This window comes from Pongo abelii, chromosome 12 (assembly GCF_028885655.2).
Source record: "Pongo abelii isolate AG06213 chromosome 12, NHGRI_mPonAbe1-v2.0_pri, whole genome shotgun sequence".
Classification (NCBI taxonomy): Eukaryota; Metazoa; Chordata; class Mammalia; order Primates; family Hominidae; genus Pongo; species Pongo abelii.
In genome coordinates, this window is record NC_071997.2 from 45,969,852 (window position 1) to 45,989,748 (window position 19,897).

A 19,897-nucleotide genomic window follows, 5' to 3' on the forward strand; every position below is an offset into this window, starting at 1 on the left:
GTTGCCCCAGGTGAGAGGTCTCTGGGCAGTCACTCATTGCTATTATTTTTTTTTTTATTTTATTTTTTTAAATTAATTTATTTATTTTTATTTTTATTTGTTATTTTTTTAATGAAGTATTTATTGATGATTCTTGGGTGTTTCTGGGAGAGGGGGATATGGCAGGGTCATAGAATAATAGTGGAGAGAAGGTCAGGAGATAAACACATGAACAAAGGTCTCTGGTTTTCCTAGGCAGAGGTCCCTGCGTCCTTCTGCAGTGTTTGTGTCCCTGGGTACTTGAGATTAGGGAGTGATGATGACTCTTAAAGAGCATGCTGCCTTCAAGCATCTGTTTAACAAAGCACATCTTGCACCGCCCTTAATCCATTTAACCCTGAGTTGACACAGCACGTTTCAGAGAGCAGGGGGCTGGGGGAAAGGCCATAGATCAACAGCATCCCAAGGCAGAAGAATTTCTCCTAGTCAGAACAAAATGGAGTCTCCTATGCCCACCTCTTTCTACACAGACACAGCAACAATCTGATCTCTCCTTCCTTTCCCCACACTTCCCCCCCTTCTCTTCAACAAAACCACCATCGTCCTCATGGCCCGCTCCCGATGGTCGCTGTCTCTTTGGAGCTGTTGGGTACACCTCCCAGACAGGGCAGCTGGGCAGAGGCGCTCCTCACCTCCCAGACAGGGCGGCCGGGCAGAGGTGCTCCTCACTTCCCAGACAGGGAGGCCGGGCAGAGGCGCTCCTCACTTCCCAGACGGGGCGGCCGGGCAGAGGCGCTCCTCACATCCCAGACGATGGGTGGCCGGGTAGAGGCGCTCCTCACCTCCCAGACAGGGCGGCTGGGCAGAGGCGCTCCTCACATCCCAGACGATGGGTAGCCGAGTAGAGGCGCTCCTCACCTCCCAGATGGGGCGGCTGGGCGGAGGTGCTCGTCACTTCCCAGACGGGGCGGCCGGGCAGAGGTGCTCCTCACTTTCCAGACGGGGCGGCCGGGCAGAGGTGCTCCTCACTTCCCAGACGGGGCAGCCGGGCAGAGGCGCTCCTCACTTCCTCCCAGACAGGGTGACAGCCAGGCAGAGGTGCTCCTCACTTCCCAGACGGGGCGGCCGGGCAGAGGCACTCCTCACTTCCCAGACGGGGCGGCCGGGCAGAGGCGCTCCTCACTTCCTCCCAGACGGGGTGGTCGGGCAGAGGCGCTCTTCACTTCCTCCCAGACGGGGTGGCAGCCAGGCAGAGGCTCTCCTCACCTCCCAGACGGGGCGGTCAGGCAGAGGCGCTCCTCACTTCCCAGATGGGGCGGCCGGGCAGAGGCGCTCCTCACTTCCTCCCAGACGGGGTGGCAGCCAGGCAGAGGCGCTCCTCACCTCCCAGATGGCGCTGCCGGGCAGAGGCGCTCCTCATTTCCCAGACGGGGCGGCCGGGCAGAGGCACTCCTCACCTCCCAGACGATGGGCGGCCGGGCAGAGGCACTCCTCACTTCCCAGATGGGGCGGCCGGGCAGAGGCGCTCCTCACTTCCCAGATGGGGCGGCCGGGCAGAGACGCTCCTCACCTCCCAGATGGGGCGGCCGGGCAGAGGCGCTCCTCACTTCCTCCCAGACGGGGTAGCAGCCGGGCAGAGGCGCTCCTCACTTTCCAGACGGGGCGGCCGGGCAGAGGCGCTCCTCACCTCCCAGACGGGGCGGCCGGGCAGAGGCGCTACTCACTTCCCAGACGGGGCGGCCGGGCAGAGACGCTCCTCACTTCCCACCAGACGGGGTGGCAGCCAGGCAGAGGTGCTCCTCACTTCCCAGACGGGGCGGCCGGGCAGAGGCGCTCCTCACTTCCCAGACGGGGCGGCCGGGCAGAGGCGCTCCTGACTTCCTCCCAGAAGGGGCGGCCGGGCAGAGGCGCTCCTCACCTCCCAGACGGGGCGGCCGGGCAGAGGCGCTCCTCACCTCCCAGACGTGGCGGCCGGGCAGAGGCGCTCCTCACCTCCCAGATGGGGCTGCCGGGCAGAGGCGCTCCTCACTTCCTCCCAGACGGGGTGGCGGCCTGGCAGAGGCGCTCCTCACCTCCCAGACGGGGCAGCCGGACAGAGGTGCTCCTCATCTCCCAGACGGGGCGGCCGGACAGAGGTGCTCCTCATCTCCCAGACGGGGCGGCCGGGCAGAGGCGCTCCTCACTTCCCAGATGTTGGGCAGCCAGGCAGAGGCGCTCCTCTTCTCCCCGACGGGGTGGCCGGGCAGAGGTGCTCCTCACTTCCCAGACGGGGCAGCCGGGCAGAAGTGCTCCTCACTTTCCAGACGGGGCGGCCAGGTAGAGGTGCTCCTCACTTCCCAGACGGGGCGGCCCGGCAGAGGCGCTACTCACTTCCTCCTAGACGGGGTGGCGGCCGGGTAGAGGCGCCCCTCACCTCCCAGACGGGGCGGCCGGGCAGAGGTGCTCCTCACTTCCCAGACGATGGGCAGCCGGGCAGAGACGCTCCTCACTTCCTATACGGGATGGCGGCCGGGCAGAGGGGCTCCTCACATCCCAGACGATGGGCGGCCAGGCAGAGACGCTCCTCACTTCCTAGACTGGGTGGTGGCGGGGCAGAGGCTGTAATGTTAGCACTTTAAGAGGCCAAGGCAGGCGGCTGGGAGGTGGAGGTTGTAGCGAGCCGAGATCACGCCACTGCACTCCAGCCTGAGCAACACTGAGCGTTGAGTGAGCGAGACTCCGTCTGCAATCCCAGCACCTCGGGAGGCCGAGGTGGGCAGATCACTCCAGGCCAGGAGCTGGAGACCAGCCGGGTCAACACGACGAAACCCCGTCTCCACCAAAAACACAAAAACCAGTCAGGCGTGGCGGCGCGCGCCTGCAATCCCAGGCACTGGGCAGGCCAAGGCAGGAGAATCACAGGAGCCCGAGGCGGGGAGGTTGCAGTGAGCCGAGATCACGGCAGTACAGTCAAGCTTCGGCAACAGAGGGAGACCAAAAAAAGAAGTAGAGGGAGACCGAAGAAAGCAGAGAGGGAGGGGGAGGGGGAGGGAGAGGGAGAGGGACTCATTGCTATTATTAAATATCTTATTGGGTTTTTTCTGTCCTCAATCACAACTGTCCTCCTGCGCAGGACCGGGCGATCCGTTGTCCGAAAGGAACACAACAGCAAGTTGACTATCACGTTTCCAGCCATGGTGCACAGGACAGCTGGCCAGAAGGACTCCGAGCCCCTGGGTGAGCAGGCTGGGTCTGGAGAGGAGCTCCATGTGAGGCCAGCAGATGTGTCCTAAACCCTGGGAATACCTGGTTCTCCTCACCAAGTGTTTCTCCGCTGCATTTGGGAGGAGCCAGCAGAGGCACACTGTGCAGGCCTCTCAGGCCTGAGGGGACCCTGGCGAGCACCCAGCTCAGGCCTCTCACACGGGAGAGCTGATGGGAGGGGCTGCTTTACGAGGCAGTGCCCCACAGGCGCCTCTTGTCTTAAGTGGTCGTTTTTCTGAAAGGTTTTCCAGGAAGAAATTAAGAAATTTACCTGGCAAATATTTTGAAACATTTTACTGTAAAACAAGTGTGGATCTATTTTGGAATAAAATGTAGGCGAATAATTTTTAAGAAAAACTGCAAGAATTCAGTAAAACATTAGCACCTCCTGCAGGCTACTCCTGGCTGTCCACCCAGATCCCTCCAGGTAGAGTTCTTTCCTCAGTTCTGCCCCACCCAAGCTCTGCTTGGGAAAAATTTTGAGATAACTTAATACTCCCACTTTTTAATTTTTATAGTCAGAGGCTTATTTAAAAATGGTTTTTGGTTTTTATTCTGAAGTGGTCAGAAGATTAGAGTATTCCAAGAGAAGCACTGAGCAGTACCTGCTGTGTAATATGTGCTATGTAAATGTTAACTGTTCATTTCTTATTACGTCATCAGTGTGCCAGGGTAGAAAATGTATAACCTGGCCGGGCACGGTAGCTCACACCTGTAATCCCAGTACTTTGGGAGGCTGAGGCAGGCAGATCACTTGAGGTCTGGAGTTCAAGACCGGCCTGGTCAACGTGGTGAAACCCCCATCTCTACTAAAAATACAAAAATTAGCTAGGCGTGGTGGCTAATTTACAGGGCACCTGTAATCTCAGCTACTCAGGAGGCTAGGGCAGGAGAATCGCTTGAACCCAGGAGGCGCAGTCTGCAGTGAGCTGAGATCGTGCCACCGCACTCCAGCCTGGGTGACAGAGGAAGACTTCATCTCAGAAAAAGAAAGAAAAAGCACAACCTGGAATTGTCACTTGGCTCTGCCACTTTTTCTGAGTGGGGGATAGAAGGCTGTTTTGAGGCGTTTCCATTTCCAACTCTATATAATGGCATTCATAAAGCCTGTTGCCTAGAATTGAGGAAATTACATGCATGGCAGTCCATAGCAGATACTGTTACTAAACCTTTCACCAGGGCTTGAGAATATGGGATAAGCATGGAAATAAGATCCCCTCCTGGAGATGCATGATGTATGTTTTACATTGAACACTCTGGCATGGCCTGGAGTAAATGAAAAACCTGTTTATTATTTTTTTTAAATGTTATTGTTTAGGATAATTGTTAGACTTAATAGAAGAGTAGTAAACATAGTACAGAGAATTCCTTAATACTGTTTACTTCATTTGCCCTACTGTATAACGTAGATTACCATGGTGCATTTGTCAAAACTGAGTTTAACATTGGTGCAACACTATTACCTAAACTACAGACTTTTTTAATTTTGCTGATTTTCCAGTAGTTTCCTTTTTATGCTCCAGGATCCAACCCAGGATACCACACTGCATTTGGAAAGCCTTTTTAATTTTGTTTCATGGTTGGCAGTTAACACCATAAGAGTGGATTTTCCTACACTTAACCATTAAATAACCCTCAAAACAATTTTCTTGTAATACCAGTTGGGAATTGCTACTGTAGCCCTTAGGATGCCTTATAAAATGTTCATAGATTGAGAACAAAGATGGTCAGAATTCTAGAAGATAGTTTTCGTGGGGCAAATGTCCGGCAGGTAAGTAGCCTTTCAATGCCTTCACCAAACCCATTCTTCTAAAGTCATCTTTCATTGCAGCCACGCGAATATGATGGTGCAGCCAGAAGTCTGTGCATTAGAAACAAGTAGACCAACTCCAGGCTTGGGTATTCAGTATTTAGCACACATTTATTTGTTGGGCACTCAGCATTATGCCAAGGACCGTGTTTGTGATGAGCACAATGCCAAGACACAGACGAGACCGTGTGGTCTCTGCTCTCTGAAGGGGCTGCAAATGACACAGATCAGTAACCCTGGGGAGCAGGTGATGTGGAGGAAAGTGAGCACCCTCAGCGTGGGTCTGACCATGTTCCTGGTATCAGAGGGAATAAAAAAGTGAGGGCTAGGCTGGGAGTGGTGGCTCACACCTGTAATCCCAGCACTTCTGGAGACCGAGTCAGGCGGATCATCTGAGGTCAGGAGGCAGGCGGATCATCTGAGGTCAGGAGTTTGAGACCAGCCTGACCAACATGGTGAAACCCTGTCTCTACTAAAAAAAATAAAAAATGAGCCAGGTGTGGTGGCGCACGCTTGTAATCCCAGCTACTCGGGCGGCTGAGACAGGAGAATCGCTTGAACCCAGGAGGTGGAGGTTGCAGTGAGCCGAGATTGCGCCATTGCACTCCAGCCTGGGCAACAAGAGCGAAACCCTGTCTCAAAAAAAAGAAAAAAAAAAAAAGTGAGGGCTGTGCCTGAGTAGTCCCCATGGACTGGTGATCCCACAAGGAGCGCTGTCAGCTTGTGAAATGCCGCGCGTGCTGCTCCAGTGTGCTCCCTGTGTGCCATGTGCCCCCCCAAGCCCCACAAGGCACATTAACATTTAAAATGAGAATTCATATAGCCAAGACACTTCCAGCCATTGTGATCCCAGGTTATTTGACCTCTGAATCCCTTTTTCCTATGGCACCTCTTACAGCTGAAAGAAAGACACATTCAAGATGTTCTGAAATCCCAGCTAGGCAGAAGCCATTGTTGCAAGCTGCGGAAGTTCTTGTTAGGAGGGGATGCAGCTCATGTGAGGAGATGGGCTTCCACAGCTCTCTTCTGACTCTTAAGATCCTGTGATTGAAGAACAGCCTCTGCCTTCACGGTGACTAAACTGCAGTGGGGGCATTGCTGGGACAGGAGCTGAGGAGATTCAACCGATCTTCTTCAGCATTTCCGACCTATTCAGTAGAAGAGAAAGTTCAGACACTCATTTTCAGAAATGCCCACAAAATGCAGGTTAATGGGGTCTGTTTTCTCCCACTGAACATATGTAGCTTTCTAATGCTGTGGTTATCCCTGAAGGTCAAGGCCATTCTTCATTGCACACCCGTGCTTCCTTCAATTGTGTTAACTCATTGAAATATTCTGCTTTTATCGACATCAAAACTTTAAACATGCAGACTCCTTGGCTTAGCAATTCTGCTTTGATGACTTTATCCTAAGGAATTAGAATACTCACAGTGTTGTTTGAATAGTTTAAAACTGGACATGGGCTGGGCACGGTGGCTTACGCTTGTAATCCCAACACTTTGGGAGGCCGAGGCGGGCGGATCGCGAGATCAGGAGATCGAGACCATCCTGGCTAACACGGTGAAACCCCGTCTCTACTAAAAATACAAAAAATTAGCCGGGCGTGGTGGTGGATGCCTGTAGTCCCAGCTACTCGGGAGGCTGAGGCAGGAGAATGGTGTGAACCCAGGAGGCGGAGCTTGCAGTGAGCGAAGATCGTGCCACTGCACTCCAGCCTGGGCGACAGAGCGAGACTCCGTCTCAGAAAAAAAGAAAATACTGGACATGACTTAAATACCTATTAACAGAGACTACTTAAATTATGTTGCATTTGTTAATTGTTCTCCAAGTTAGGGATTTCTCTAAAAACTTATGATGACATATCCTCTGCAGATTTTAAAGAAACTAGCTGGAGAATTGGAGGTGGAATGAAGCTAGTTTTTAAAAATGGAGGAGGCCGGGCGCGGTGGCTCATGCCTGTAATCCCAGCACTTTGGGAGACCAAGGTGGGTGGATCATGGGGTCGTTAGTTTGAGACCAGCCTGGCCAACATGGCAAAACCCTGTCTCTACTAAAAATACATAAATTAGTAGGGCGTGGTGGCGTGCGCCTGTAATCCCAGCTACTTGAGAGGCTGAGGTAGGAGAATCGCATGAACCTGGGAGGCGGAGGTTGCAGTGAGCCGAGATCGTGCCGCTGCACTCCAGCCTGGGTGACAAGAGCAAGACTCCGTCTCGAAAAAAAAAAAAAAAGGAGGAAAAGGCAAGAGTGGTGTTTTTAAGTGTAGACTATCTTAGGCTATTTTATATTTGAGCTGTATACTCTTAATTTAGAATTTGCTGTGAGCTAGACACCCTGTCAAGTGTTAGGAACACAGACAAGGCATAGTTCCTGTCCTGATATGTGAATAAAAAGGGAAAATTGAGTAATGCTTAGTTCCAGTGGATGTATCCAGAAAAAGTTTTTTGGGGGTTTTTTTGTTTTGTTTTGCGTTTTTTTTTTTTTTTTTTTTTTGAGACGGGGTCTCACTCTGTCATCCAGGCTGGAGTGCAGTGATACGATCTCGGCTCGCTACAGCCTCTGCCTCTCAGGTTCAAGCGATTCTCCTGTCTCACCCTCCCTAGTAGCTGGGATTACAATCATGTCCAGTATTTTCTTTTTTTCTGAGACAGAATCTCCCTCTGTCGCCCAGGCTGGAGTGCAGTGGCATGATCTCCGCTCACTGCAAGCTCCGCCTCCTGGGTTCACACCATTCTCCTGCCTCAGCCTCCCAAGTAGCTGGGACTACAGGCGTCCACCACCACGCCTGGCTAATTTTTGTATTTTTCATAGAGACATGGTTTCCCTGTGTTGGCCAGGCTGGTCTTAAACTCCTCAGGTGATCCGCCTGCCTTGGCCTCCCAAAGTGCCCAGAAAGTTTTGAACCTGAAAGACACACTACTTACTTGTCTTAGTTAATCATCTAAATGCCTGGACCCTACCTCCTGAATGGCAGCCCCAAGCCTGGTTTTCTAATGTAACCTCGGTATTGCTGGTAGATGGCATCCCAGAGTGATCTTGCTTAGTGTGAGAAACCAAGCCCAATCCATTCCTCACACACCAGTATGATATTTGTAAAAAGAAGTCAGTATATATTTACCCATAAAAATACTTATTTATCCATAATTCAACTTATGTGAACTTTTCTGGTAAAAACCAGATAGATAAAGATATTTATTATAATGTTACTTATAATAGAAAAATATGGAAATCAATCCAGATGTCCAATTATGAGAATATGGTTAAGTGAATTAGGAATCATCCTTAATGGAATATCACATAGCCATGAAAAATGGTGATCAGGCAAAAGCTACATAGCAACGTGCAGAAATGCTGATGAGATGATACTAAAAGGGCAAAGTAGTGCGCAAAATAAATCCACACTGAAGATTACAGTTGTGTAAAATACTTGTATAGACAAAAAGGCCTGGAAAACAGTACATAAAAGTGATAGAAGTTGTTAATGTGATGGGATTATGGGTAATGTTTTCTTTTACTTTGCTTTTTTTTTTTTAAGGTTTTATACAATAGCCATATGGTTTTTATTACTATAGAAATGAGATTAAGGGCCAGAGGAAATCCAGGCCTGATAATATGCTACCGTTGAGATTGATTTTTGTGGTCAAGTTGCAGGCTTGGGGATAAAGAACTGATAAATCCCATTGCAGAAAGAGTACCTGTTTCTGATTTATTGCACTTTGATTCTCCTCCTTGGCTCCAGGAATTGAGGAAGCTCAGATAGGAAAACGAGGATACTTAACACCCACCAGTGCCCGCGAACACCTTTCTGCCCTGTGGAAGAATGAAGGTGCTGTATCAGGCTAAAGAAATAGCCTTGATCTTCTCTAGGCTTTTATTTCCTGGACTCATTAACCCTGCCTTATTACCTCTTTTAAGTTGTAATGATTGTAGCTCCCTCCTGGAACTGATCCAGAGGTTTGGGGCAGTCTTCAGGGCACATTGACATTGAGATGTCATAGAGCAGGGGAGGTCATACCCAGCACCAAAAACTTGACAATTATTGCAGCTGAGCCTGGTTATCAAATGACAACTGCAGGTGGGCCTCGCTTAATACAGGTTGGCATATTTTTAGAAGGTTCAGTGTAACTTATTTTAAATGCCCATAAGTAAAATGCTTTGTCCTTCTGTGAATCAAAGAATGAACTCTCTCTTATTTTAATTGGGACTTTACTATAAGGGAAATCCTTCTTTCCTTTTGAGTGTATAACAAAACCTATGCAGTATATTCAAGCCCTTGTGAGAGTATGTTGTGGAACGCTGACTATAACCTCTGTGTAATAATAAGCGCTTACAAATGAACATGTTGTTAAAGAGGTATCAGAAAAAAAAAAAGCACTGGAGTTAGTATGATTGCTTCTGTGGCAGGCCCTAGCACATTTTAATCTTTTTCTCTAGGCATTTTTTAAAGTAACCAGAAACCTGAAATAAAGCTTTGATCCACAGAAGATCCTTTCTTGGCAGTACCTGTTAGGGGTGGGAGGAGGCTAACTTAAAAAAAATTTTTTTTATTCAACATATTTTTTATGAAGATCAAAGTAATAATGATGTGTGTGATGTCTATGTTTTAATAGTCCAGGAGGGTGATTCAAAACAAGTGAAGTTTCTTCCCCATCCTTGCCCATCTCAGTCCCTGGGTTAAGAGCTATTGTCCCTGTAGTACCCATTTTTATGCTATCATATCCCCTGCATACAAACTGTCATGTACACAGAGGGTGTTTTTTGTTTTTATAAAGAAAAATGAGGCCAGGCATGTTGGCTCATGCCTCCAATCACAGCAATATGGGAGGCTGAGGCAGGTGGATCAGTTGAGCCCAGGAGTTCGAGACCAGCCTGGGCAACCAAGCAAAACCTCATCTCTTAAAAAAAAAAAAAAAAAAAAAATTAGCTGGACATGGTAGCACACACCTGTAGTCCCAACTACTTGGAAGGCTGAGGTGGCAGGATTGCGTAAGCCTGGGAGGTCAAGGCTGCAGTGAGTCATGATCGCACCACTGCACAGCAGCCTGGGCGACAGGAGTGAGACCTTTTCTCAAAAAAGAAAACTGTGACCTTAACTCTACATATTATCTTGTATTCTGTTTTTTCCTCACTCAGTAATATTTTTATGGTTGTCCTCCCATGCCCTTAGTGATAGATTTAAATGGTCTTCTTGGTTTATTTCTTTCCAACGTAGGATTCTTTCTGAACTACCTTTTTTCGGGAATGGATGATGACGGTATGGAGTCCAGATTCAATCCCAGTGTGTTCTTTCTAGATTTCTTGGTGGTGCCACCCTCAAGGTAATACCCTTTAATTAACTTATTTCACCTGAAAAAAAGCGTACTAAGGAACTGAAACGTGATCTCTAGGAGAGGTGAAAGGGCCAAGGGCACTGAGAGACAAAGCTGCAGTTCCGCTCCAGGTGCAGGTGGTGGGAGGGCTTGCTTTCCTTCCCGTTTGTTGTGAACGCAATAGGAATGTTGGTTGTTTTTTGTTTGTTTTGAAACGGAGTCTTGCACTGTCTCCCAGGCTGGAGTGCAGTGGCATGACCTTGGCTTACTGCAACCTCTGCCTCCTGGGTTCAAGTGATTCTCCTACCTCAGCCTCCCGAGTAGCTGGGATTACAGGCACGCACCACCACACCCAAATAATTTTTGTATTTTACAAAGAGATGGGGTTTCACCATGTTGGCCAGGGTGGTCTCGAACTCCTGACCTCCAGTGATCCGCCTGCCGTGGCTTCCCAAAGTGCTGGGATTACAGGCTTAAACCACCACACCCAGCCGGAATGTTGGTTGGGAAGGTTGGTTGTTTTGAGCGTGGTGGGGTGTGCTCCTTACAGTAGGCATGGGTGGAGAGGCTGAAGAACATGATCCTTTCCTCACACTAAACATTCATTTATTTCGTATGTCCCCCTGCAGGTATCGCCCAGTCAGTCGCCTAGGAGACCAGATGTTTACTAATGGCCAGACGGTGAACTTGCAGGCTGTCATGAAGGATGTAGTTCTGATTCGAAAACTTCTGGCATTGATGGCCCAAGAACAGAAGCTGCCAGAGGAAGTGGCCGCACCCACTACAGATGAGGTCAGAGCTGCTCTGGTGCTGATGTGATGAGCACACACGCTTAGTGTTAACTCTGTGAGGTGTGGATGTGGACACTGGGTCCGGGAGATGCTTCCTGGGATGTTCTATGCAGCTGGCAGCAGCCTTAGTGTAAGCTCTGGGCTTAGGGGGCACCTAGGAACATTAGGGGGATACACATGGGTCTGTGCATGGAAAGGTGTGGGTTCTGGTCTAGGTTCTGCACCGAACGACCACGCCAGATGACCCTAGTTGAGTCACTTCCTTATACTAGTGTCTGCTATAAAGTGCATGTGATTTGTGGTGAGATTTCACACCTAGGCTGTTCCGGGCTACCAGGTCTCAGCAGCTCTAGAAAGAATAGCCTGCTTCCCTCAGGCTTTAAGAGTGTCCCTTCTGGGTCCCAGTACTAGAGCTCATGTCGCCAGCTCTATTTTGGACACGTTAATGTCTCCAGCATTGGGGTCAGGAAGGCAGTATTGCAGAGTGGAAATTCCTCTCAGAATAGGACAATTTCAACTAACATTTCCTGAGCCCCTTCTGTGTGCCGGGTTAAGTAGTAGGTCTTCAGTGGGTACAAAGGTGAATTGGGCACCCAGGAAGCTTGCTGAGGTCATCAAGAACCTTCCCAGCTCTAAAGTACTCTCTGGATGCAAATAGGCAGCCTTGGGTAGACAGTCCGGGTTCTCAGACTCCAGCCACTGTGACAGTCCCGCTGTCTGCTGGGCCCATCACAAGGTGGTGCCACTGTCTCCTGGACACTTATGGTGCAGGTTACACTTGGGGCTTTCTGTGGTTTTGCTTGTTTCCTGATCAGCCAGCATTGGTGTGCTTTTAGAAACTCCTTAGTGTAAAAGACATCGGCCATGTGCATGCCTTAGTGCAGTTTCCAAGAAAAGACCATGGGATAACTGTACCCAGTGACCAGGGTTGAGAATCTTAGTTTGATGTCCCTTAAAAATCGGGCAGCCTGGCCAGGCATGATAGCTCAAGCCTGTAATCCCAGCACTTTGGGAGGCCGAGGCAGGAGGTTCACTTGAGCCCAGGAGTTTTAGACCAGGTGGGCAACATGGCGAAACCGCGTCTCTACCAAAAATACAAAAAATAGCTGGGCGTGGTGGTTCACACCTATGGTGTCAGATACTCAAGGGGCTGAGGTGGGAGGATCACTGGAGCCAGGGAAGTCGAGGCTGCAGTGAGCTGTGATCGCACGACTGCACTCCAGCCTGGGTGACAGAGTTAGACCCCATCTCAATAATTTAAAAAAAAAAAATTGGTCGTCCCCTTTGTCAAACAAATGCTTCGCCTCCGAGGGGCAAATAGTCCTCTGATTCCTATGTCCCAGTGCCCTCTTTCCTTGTGATTGACAGGATGTGTTTTTTCTCCCCCTTACTCTCTGTGTTCCATCCTCATGGCAGCCCTTGCCAGGCACCGTCTAGGCATTGGGGATACTCCAGTGAGACAAGTTCTCACTCATTTCACAATCACTGGTCCTGAGCCAGGTAATGCCATGAGCAGTGAGTTGGGCTAACAGGGCGCGGTCATCATACAGGTGACCGTATCTCCCTCTGGGACTCCAGCCAGAAGGGGACCCTGAGTGTTTTATGTAGAATACATCTATTTTCCCTAGAGCTAAAGAAGATTCCTGTGTTCCTCAGGTTTGAGGACAAGCCCACTTCATCACTACTGGGTTTTCATAACATTCTCGTTTACTGAATCTTCACCCACCCTCACCCTCCCACCTCAAGACACTGACAGGTTTCTTCTCGTATCTGCCCACACTGGAAGACGTGGGACCATCTGTCTCCTTGTGTCATACCCAGCCGATGGGGCCAGTAGGTGGCCAGACAGTATCAATAGGTGGTGCTCTAAGCCAGCTGAAGGCTTCTGTGTATTTCTGTCCCCTGGGTAGGGAGTGGGAGAGAGGAGGAGACAGGGCTAGGGGCAAAAATATTAAAAAAGGATTCGTTAAATATTCCAATGAGACTTGGCAATCAGCCAGTAACTTGATATAGCTCAGCTGGAGACCCACATCTTAGTTGATGACATAGAATATCGTATGGCAAACCTAGTTCCTTTTAAGAAATTGTTCTACCTGCATGTTTGTAATTGGTTTGGATCAAGTTTTTCAAAGCCATAAATAAAACTGAAACTGCATATGAGAATTGGTTATCTGGCAAGATAACAGAACTTCATAAGAAATGTACTGATGTGGGAAGGACTTCTTAGTTTTCTTTAGGAATTGCATATTAAGGGATTTCAGCAAAAATGCCTGAAGAAAGAAGCATGCTTATAAATTTTGAGTTCATCTTACTACTAGAAAGAGACAGGCTGGTAAATATGTAGTAGTGCTGATATGTCTTATTGACATGTACTTACAAGACTGATTTATTAGCATGTTTGTCTCTGATCTGTCAGGTTCAGAGGAGATAAACTCCAGAGTGCATAGTTGTCAGAGCCAGAGTAAGAAAGAAAAATTAAATCAAGCCAGGCCTGTTGGAGCTTTTTTCCATCATCCCTGTTTTCTTGGTTTTATCTTCCAGGAAAAAGACTCTTTGATTGCTATTGACCGATCCTTTTTGAGTACACTTCCAGGCCAGTCCCTCATAGACAAACTTTACAACATTTGGATTCGCCTTCAGAGCCACGTCAATATTGTGTTTGATAGCGAGATGGACAAACTAATGATGGACAAGTACCCAGGCATTAGGCAGGTGAGCAAAAAACTGGATTCCCATTGCTAGCTACAGAAGATAAATAATAAACATTGTGTATTGAAACAAGAAACTAATAAGCCTACTGGGATTCTTGTTGAATGTTTTTTATGGCCTTTTTTCTCCATAAAGATCCTGGAGAAGAAAGAAGGCCTCTTCCGAAAACACATGATGGGAAAGCGGGTGGACTACGCTGCGCGCTCAGTCATCTGCCCAGACATGTACATCAACACCAACGAAATTGGAATTCCCATGGTGTGTGTGTGTGTGTGTGTGTGTGTGTGTGTGTGTGTGTGTGCAGGGCTCATTTGCTCCCCGTGGGTGGCAGACAAGAATGCCGCAGAGGGCTGGGGACAGGATGTGCAGCAGATTATACTGGCCTGGGGGGAACTAGCTTCTGCCTCTTCCTGGACAGCCCACAAGGAGGTGACTGGAAGCTGCATGATGGCATTGCTGTCACTCCTTGCTAGGCTTACAGACACCTCCTACCAACAAGTCAGCACCAGGGAGCTGACTGTGGGGTGTTCCACATCCCCGCCCGCATAGCTTCCTCCTGCCCACCTCAGCCTAGTCTTTTCACCTTCCTCACCAAATTGAATACATGACGGGAGAGGAAGAGGGCATGGGGCATATCAGTTATCAGTCCTGTGTACTTTCCAGGCATCAGAAATGTGTACCCCAGGTTACTGGGAAGAGGAAAGGGAGTGAGTCCCGGAGAGAGGCGTGTGCATGTTGCCCAGGCCCTGTTTCGCTTCTCAGGGTCAGCAGCTTGCTGTTCACCTGTTAGTGCTCTCCCCCCGACCCCCTCTGGGAGCCAGCTTCGTCTTCTCATATCCTTAGCACTTCGTGTCATGGTGCTCAGCAGCAGCAGCCTTTAATCGGCTTCCTCCTTAATGGGCCGGCCTCTAGGTCAGTAATGTGAAGGTGGTTTAATTTCCCTCCGTGGAGAGCCTCATTTCCTTGCATGCCACCCCCTCCACCCCTCTCTGGGGACTGGTGATGAGCAGCGCTGAAGTGTTCTTTCCGATCATCCTGTGTCCCCATGGCCTCATCTCTTTGTGGCACACTTGGGTTTCCTGGACAAAGGCGTGATGTGTCAGGAGACAGCAGTCTGAGAAGGCCCAGTCCTGTACCCACTGCCTCCTGGGAACCATAGTCCTTGCATTCAAAGGCTGGATCATGTGGTGAGGACCAGCTTTGCGAAGTCCAGTGGTGACATTCCCAAATCTGAGGCCCCGAGGAGACATGTAGCAACTTTTGGTTGCCCTCTCTGGACAGGGCAGGGGCCACCCTTGTTGGCCTTGACTTCATAGTGCCTACAGTGTCCCCAGCTCCGCGAGAGACCTTTTGTGCTGCCTCTTCTATCTTCTAGGTGCTGGGTTCTCTTTCTTAGATCTGGGTTTGTTTGGTAGTGGCTTGTCACTGGAGGAGAGACCCCGAAGTCACTTCTCTGCCCACCTGCAGACTGCCGCAAGTCTCAGGGCCATGGTGGCCTGGGGCGTAGGTATTCCTCACAGGATAGCTGGGAAGATTACAGTGGATAGAACTGCCTCTGGCCCCTTGGATCACACGCTTCCCATAGAGCACTGTTGACAGGTGCCACGGGAGCAAGGAGCTAGAGACCAGCAGTGAAGCCCAGACTAGTGTGCTCCCATATAAAGCAGTGTCCAGGGGTGGAGACAGACAGTAAATAGATGAACAAGTATATATATGCTCTGTTGAACGGTGATGGGTGGTAAGTGCATCAGCAACAGTAGAGCAGGCTCAGGCTGAGGAACGCAGGGGCCGGGGTAGCCCCAGAAGCCTTCTGAGAAAGTGCTGCTGCACGGGACCTGTACAAAGCTGGACAAGTTCCTTTTTGTAGGACATCTCAGAGCCTCTGGTGTATTTGTGTACATTTGGAAGCATTAGAGGTTTATAATATTCAGTAGCTCAAAAACTCATTTAACAGGGAACTTGTTTTACTTGGAGCGTATCCCAGGCCCAGCTTTAAACACAGCACACTGCATTTTCTTAGGTATCAGAGGAATGCGTCAGTTTCATCTCAAGTACCACCTTGATTGTAATGGCTGCCAGAACTGTGGAGTTGGGATATTCCAATGCCGTGTCTGGGCTCAGGGACAGCGCCATGATCCATTAGTGATGTCTGCCAGGGAGGATGAGGGATGTCGTGGTATTTGAGGACAGGCATTTGCCACCTGTCTCAAGCAAGTGCTCCATGCCACCTTTGGGAACTTTGAATTTATTGGCAGATAAGAAAATGAAGTTTTAGAATGGGTTAAAAAATTGGCCGGGCGCGGTGGCTCACGCCTGTAATCCCAGCACTTTGGGAGGCCGAGGCGGGCAGATCAGCTGAGGTTGGGAGTTCGCTACCAGCCTGACCAGCATGGAGAAACCCCGTCTCTACTAAAAATACAAAATTAGCCAGGTGTGGTAGTGCGTGCCTGTAATCCCAGCTACTCGGGAGGCTGAGGCAGGAGAATTGCTTGAACCCAGGAGGTGGAGATTGTGGTGAGCCAAGATCGCACCATTGCACTCCATCCTGGACAACAAGAGCGAAACTCCATCTCAAAAAAAAAAAAATTATATAAACTGCTGCGCTTAAATTATTCCTTTCAGACTAACTGATAGAAAAGGAGGCCTAGTCTCTATACCATTAAGGGGGTAGCAGAAGACAGGCAGGATGTTACTTTGCTCACTGGAAGACCTTCTTGGCCAAGTCAGACAGCTCCTCCACATCTTGGGGGAAAAGACAGCCTATTGAGACAGATTTGGGGTCCATGAGACCTTTTTTTCTCCCTGCCCTGAATTTCTACCTCCATTCCTCATTTCCAGGTGTTTGCCACAAAACTGACCTACCCACAGCCAGTTACCCCGTGGAATGTTCAGGAACTTAGGCAAGCGGTCATCAACGGCCCCAATGTGCACCCAGGAGCCTCCATGGTCATCAATGAGGACGGCAGCCGCACAGCCCTGAGCGCTGTGGACATGACCCAGCGAGAGGCCGTGGCCAAGCAGCTCCTGACCCCAGCCACGGGGGCACCTAAGCCCCAGGGGACAAAAATTGTGAGTAAGGGCAGCTTTGGTCAGGGACCCATCCGGCTCCTGTTCGGATCCTGGTGATTGGTGGCCATCAGGTGTGACTCCAGTGCATACTGACACAGGAGCCCATCCCTAGGAGGAAGCTTCCCGACACATGGGTGGCTTTTTAGATTCACCTTGTAGTCCCCGGGCAAAAGAATGGCTGCCCTTAAACAGGACTACTCAAAGGGCAGTCCCCAGACCAGCATCAGCAGCATCCCTGGAGCTTGTGAGCAATGCACATCCCCCAACCTCTACTGAATTTGAATCTCTTAGAATAGAGTTTGGAATCCTTCTTTACTATGCTTTCCAGAGGGTTCTTCTGCATGCTGATGTTTGAGAGCCACTCTTAGGAAGGGAGTGCTCTGTGCCAGTGATAAGCAACAAATGACAGGTTATAACTAATGTTTCCATTTTGGGCAATTGCTAATGCCAGCCCATAGTGCTGTGGTAGGGAATCCTGAGGCTCTATCAGGTTCCACTGGAAGGAGCACATGATCGATTAACAATGTTGCTGAGTGCATGAAATCAGCAGATGACAGCTCTGTGGCTCTGTCACATAATAGCCATTCCTGCTGGGAGGGGAGTAGCAGATGACCCCTAACTAGGCAACAGTGGCAGCAGTTGTTGGAGGGAAATGGATTAGACTTGGATGTAACCCACAAGTGACTACTGGAGTCAATAGGTGACTGCCTGGATTTTCCTCACCCACCTACACAGCAGGCAGGCCTCTCCTTGCCCTCTGCCCACCCATACCCATGGCTGACCTGCCCTTCTTTAACACTGAGTTCAGCTCTGCAAAGTTGCATCAGCCTTGAAGGAACTTTAGAGGAACCGAGAGGAAAAGGAAATGCTCCTGGCCTTGCGGCGGTGCCCATCACTGCTCATCACAGGCCCTCTTGCTTCCTCGTTCTCACCGCCGTCCTGAGGGACAGCAGTAATACACCGCCTGTATTACTGTATTCTCCTTTGGTGACAGGGCACATGCAAACATAGATCAAGTCACCTCTTTTGTTCTTCTCTAGTGCACGAAGTAAGGTTTGTATTCAGGTTCGTAGAATCGGTCTGCCTTTCCTAAGTGCCTGGTGTTTTGCTAGGCACTGTGTGAGCAATGCAAAAAGAAGCAAGGTGTGTTTCACTTCACTTACATTTAACTCAGGTCAAACATGTGAAACAGACTCACAGTAGGAAAGGATGAGAGAGAGACTAGGAGAAGGGGTGAGGGATGAGGCAGTACTGATGCCCCCTGCATGCTAGCACTTTGCAGTCCCTGCGGACAGATCCTCACCACCCTGGCGTTGACAGCATGGCGGGGGAACCACTAGGAAGTGAGCATATAAATGTATTGCTGTTGCGGAGGGGTGTGGTAGACACCATAGGGAACAGCAGTGACGGACAGTGAGTTTAAGCACATAATGCCCAAGAAGAAACAAGTTTGAGGGGAATGTGCAGGGCAAGTGGGCAGAGAGAGTTTGGGGTCATCAGGAGGCAACTGTGAGCCAGGTGCTGGGGCCAGCCTCAGAGCTAAAGAGGGGACTGAAGGCAGCGAACTCTTGCTGCTCTCTCGGGCCTTAGCAAGCCCTCCTTCCTCTGGGGTCAGATAGTAAACATTTCTGTGGTCCTGGGCCATGCAGGTTCTGCTGTAGCTGCTCAGCTCTGCCGCCTAATACCAAAGCAGCCACAGGTAGTACACAAACAAATAGGCATGGCTGTGTTCCAATAAAACTTTATTTACAGAACCAGGTGGCCAGCCTGAGGACTGTAGTCTGCTACCCCCAAAACCTGTGATTTTTTTTCTCTTTTTTTTTTTTGAGACAAGGTCTCACTCTGTCTCCCAGGCTAAAGTGCAGTGGTACAATCACAGCTTGCTTCAGCCTCCACCTCCTGGGCTCAGGTGATCCTTCTGACTCAGCCTCCCAAGTAGCTGGGACCACAGATGGTGGCTAGTTTGTGTATTTTCTGTAGACATGGGGTTTCACCATGTTGCCAAGGCTGGTTTCCAACTCCTAGGCTCAAGAGATCTGCCCTCCTCAGCCTCCCGAAGTTCTGGGATTACAGGCATGAGCCACTGCTCCTGGCCTGTAATTTTTGAAGACTTTGGTTAATGTGTTGCATATGGGTCAGGGCAAGGCTGAAGGGTCTATGTGAGGTTGATTGGGAAGGAAACACTGAGGTCTTGTCTGAGGAGGAACCACGGGCTAGGTGAGGAGGGGAAAGGCCAAAAGGACCCATTTCCCCTATGAAGTATGAAAGCTCTGCCCTATCCCCTGGGCCTTGTAAATAAAAGAGGAAATGGCCCGGAGAGCCAAGGCTCATTGCCCTGCTCAGCAGCCTGCCAGAAGCAGGCCTTTGGCTCCAAGCCTGCCTCTGAAAATTCTGACCCTGGGGCACTGGGGCACGCTAATTTTCACTGCAGTATTTACTTAGAGACAAGAGAAAGGAAGGGCCTCGGGTTTGGGTTGGCAAAGGGAATACCCTATGCTCCAGGGCTTCTGTTTGGATTGGCCGGTGCCTACCAGACTGGCCTGTGTACCTTCCCAGCTGTGGCGAGTTTGCTTACGCTGGAGGATGTCTCAAATTTGCAAGACTCAAATCCTAGGCCCAGCCTGGCTTTTTGGGCTTGGGCCACAGGTCTAGGCAGTTTCTCCCTTGAGAGGCTAAAGAAAGAAGACCTCAGCATGTATGACGCAGTCAGACAGCGGCCAGTGCCCTGGGCAGATGCTCGTGGGAACCCTCAGAGTTTAGGTCTCCTTAGAAGCATGGGACTTGGCAATTGGGAGGGGAAGGTTTGAATTCCTTTGGGAGCAAAAAGACGGACTCCTTGCTAGGTACTTTTAAGATTGCTTTGTAGCACTTGAGGGTTTTGCTCCCTGCTTCTCTGAGCTAGAGAGAGAGAACTTTTAACCGCACTGAACAGGAATCGGGGAGAGAGTTTTGGAGAGTATCTCTTAATTACTTCTAGCCTCTCTCTT

At 49.9% G+C, this 19,897-nt stretch overlaps 1 protein-coding gene across 2 annotated transcripts in view; it reads left to right on the plus strand.

The window, feature by feature from the left end:
• Window positions 1–19,897, plus strand: part of POLR1A (RNA polymerase I subunit A) — an 89,338-nt gene that overhangs the window by 17,014 nt on the left and 52,427 nt on the right. For both annotated transcript variants that reach the window (NM_001133901.1, XM_024241989.3), the window contains 7 exon segments: window positions 3,092–3,195; window positions 8,772–8,858; window positions 10,245–10,350; window positions 10,971–11,133; window positions 13,674–13,844; window positions 13,977–14,099; window positions 16,680–16,910. In NM_001133901.1, coding sequence (NP_001127373.1) covers window positions 3,092–3,195; window positions 8,772–8,858; window positions 10,245–10,350; window positions 10,971–11,133; window positions 13,674–13,844; window positions 13,977–14,099; window positions 16,680–16,910 — 985 coding nt within the window.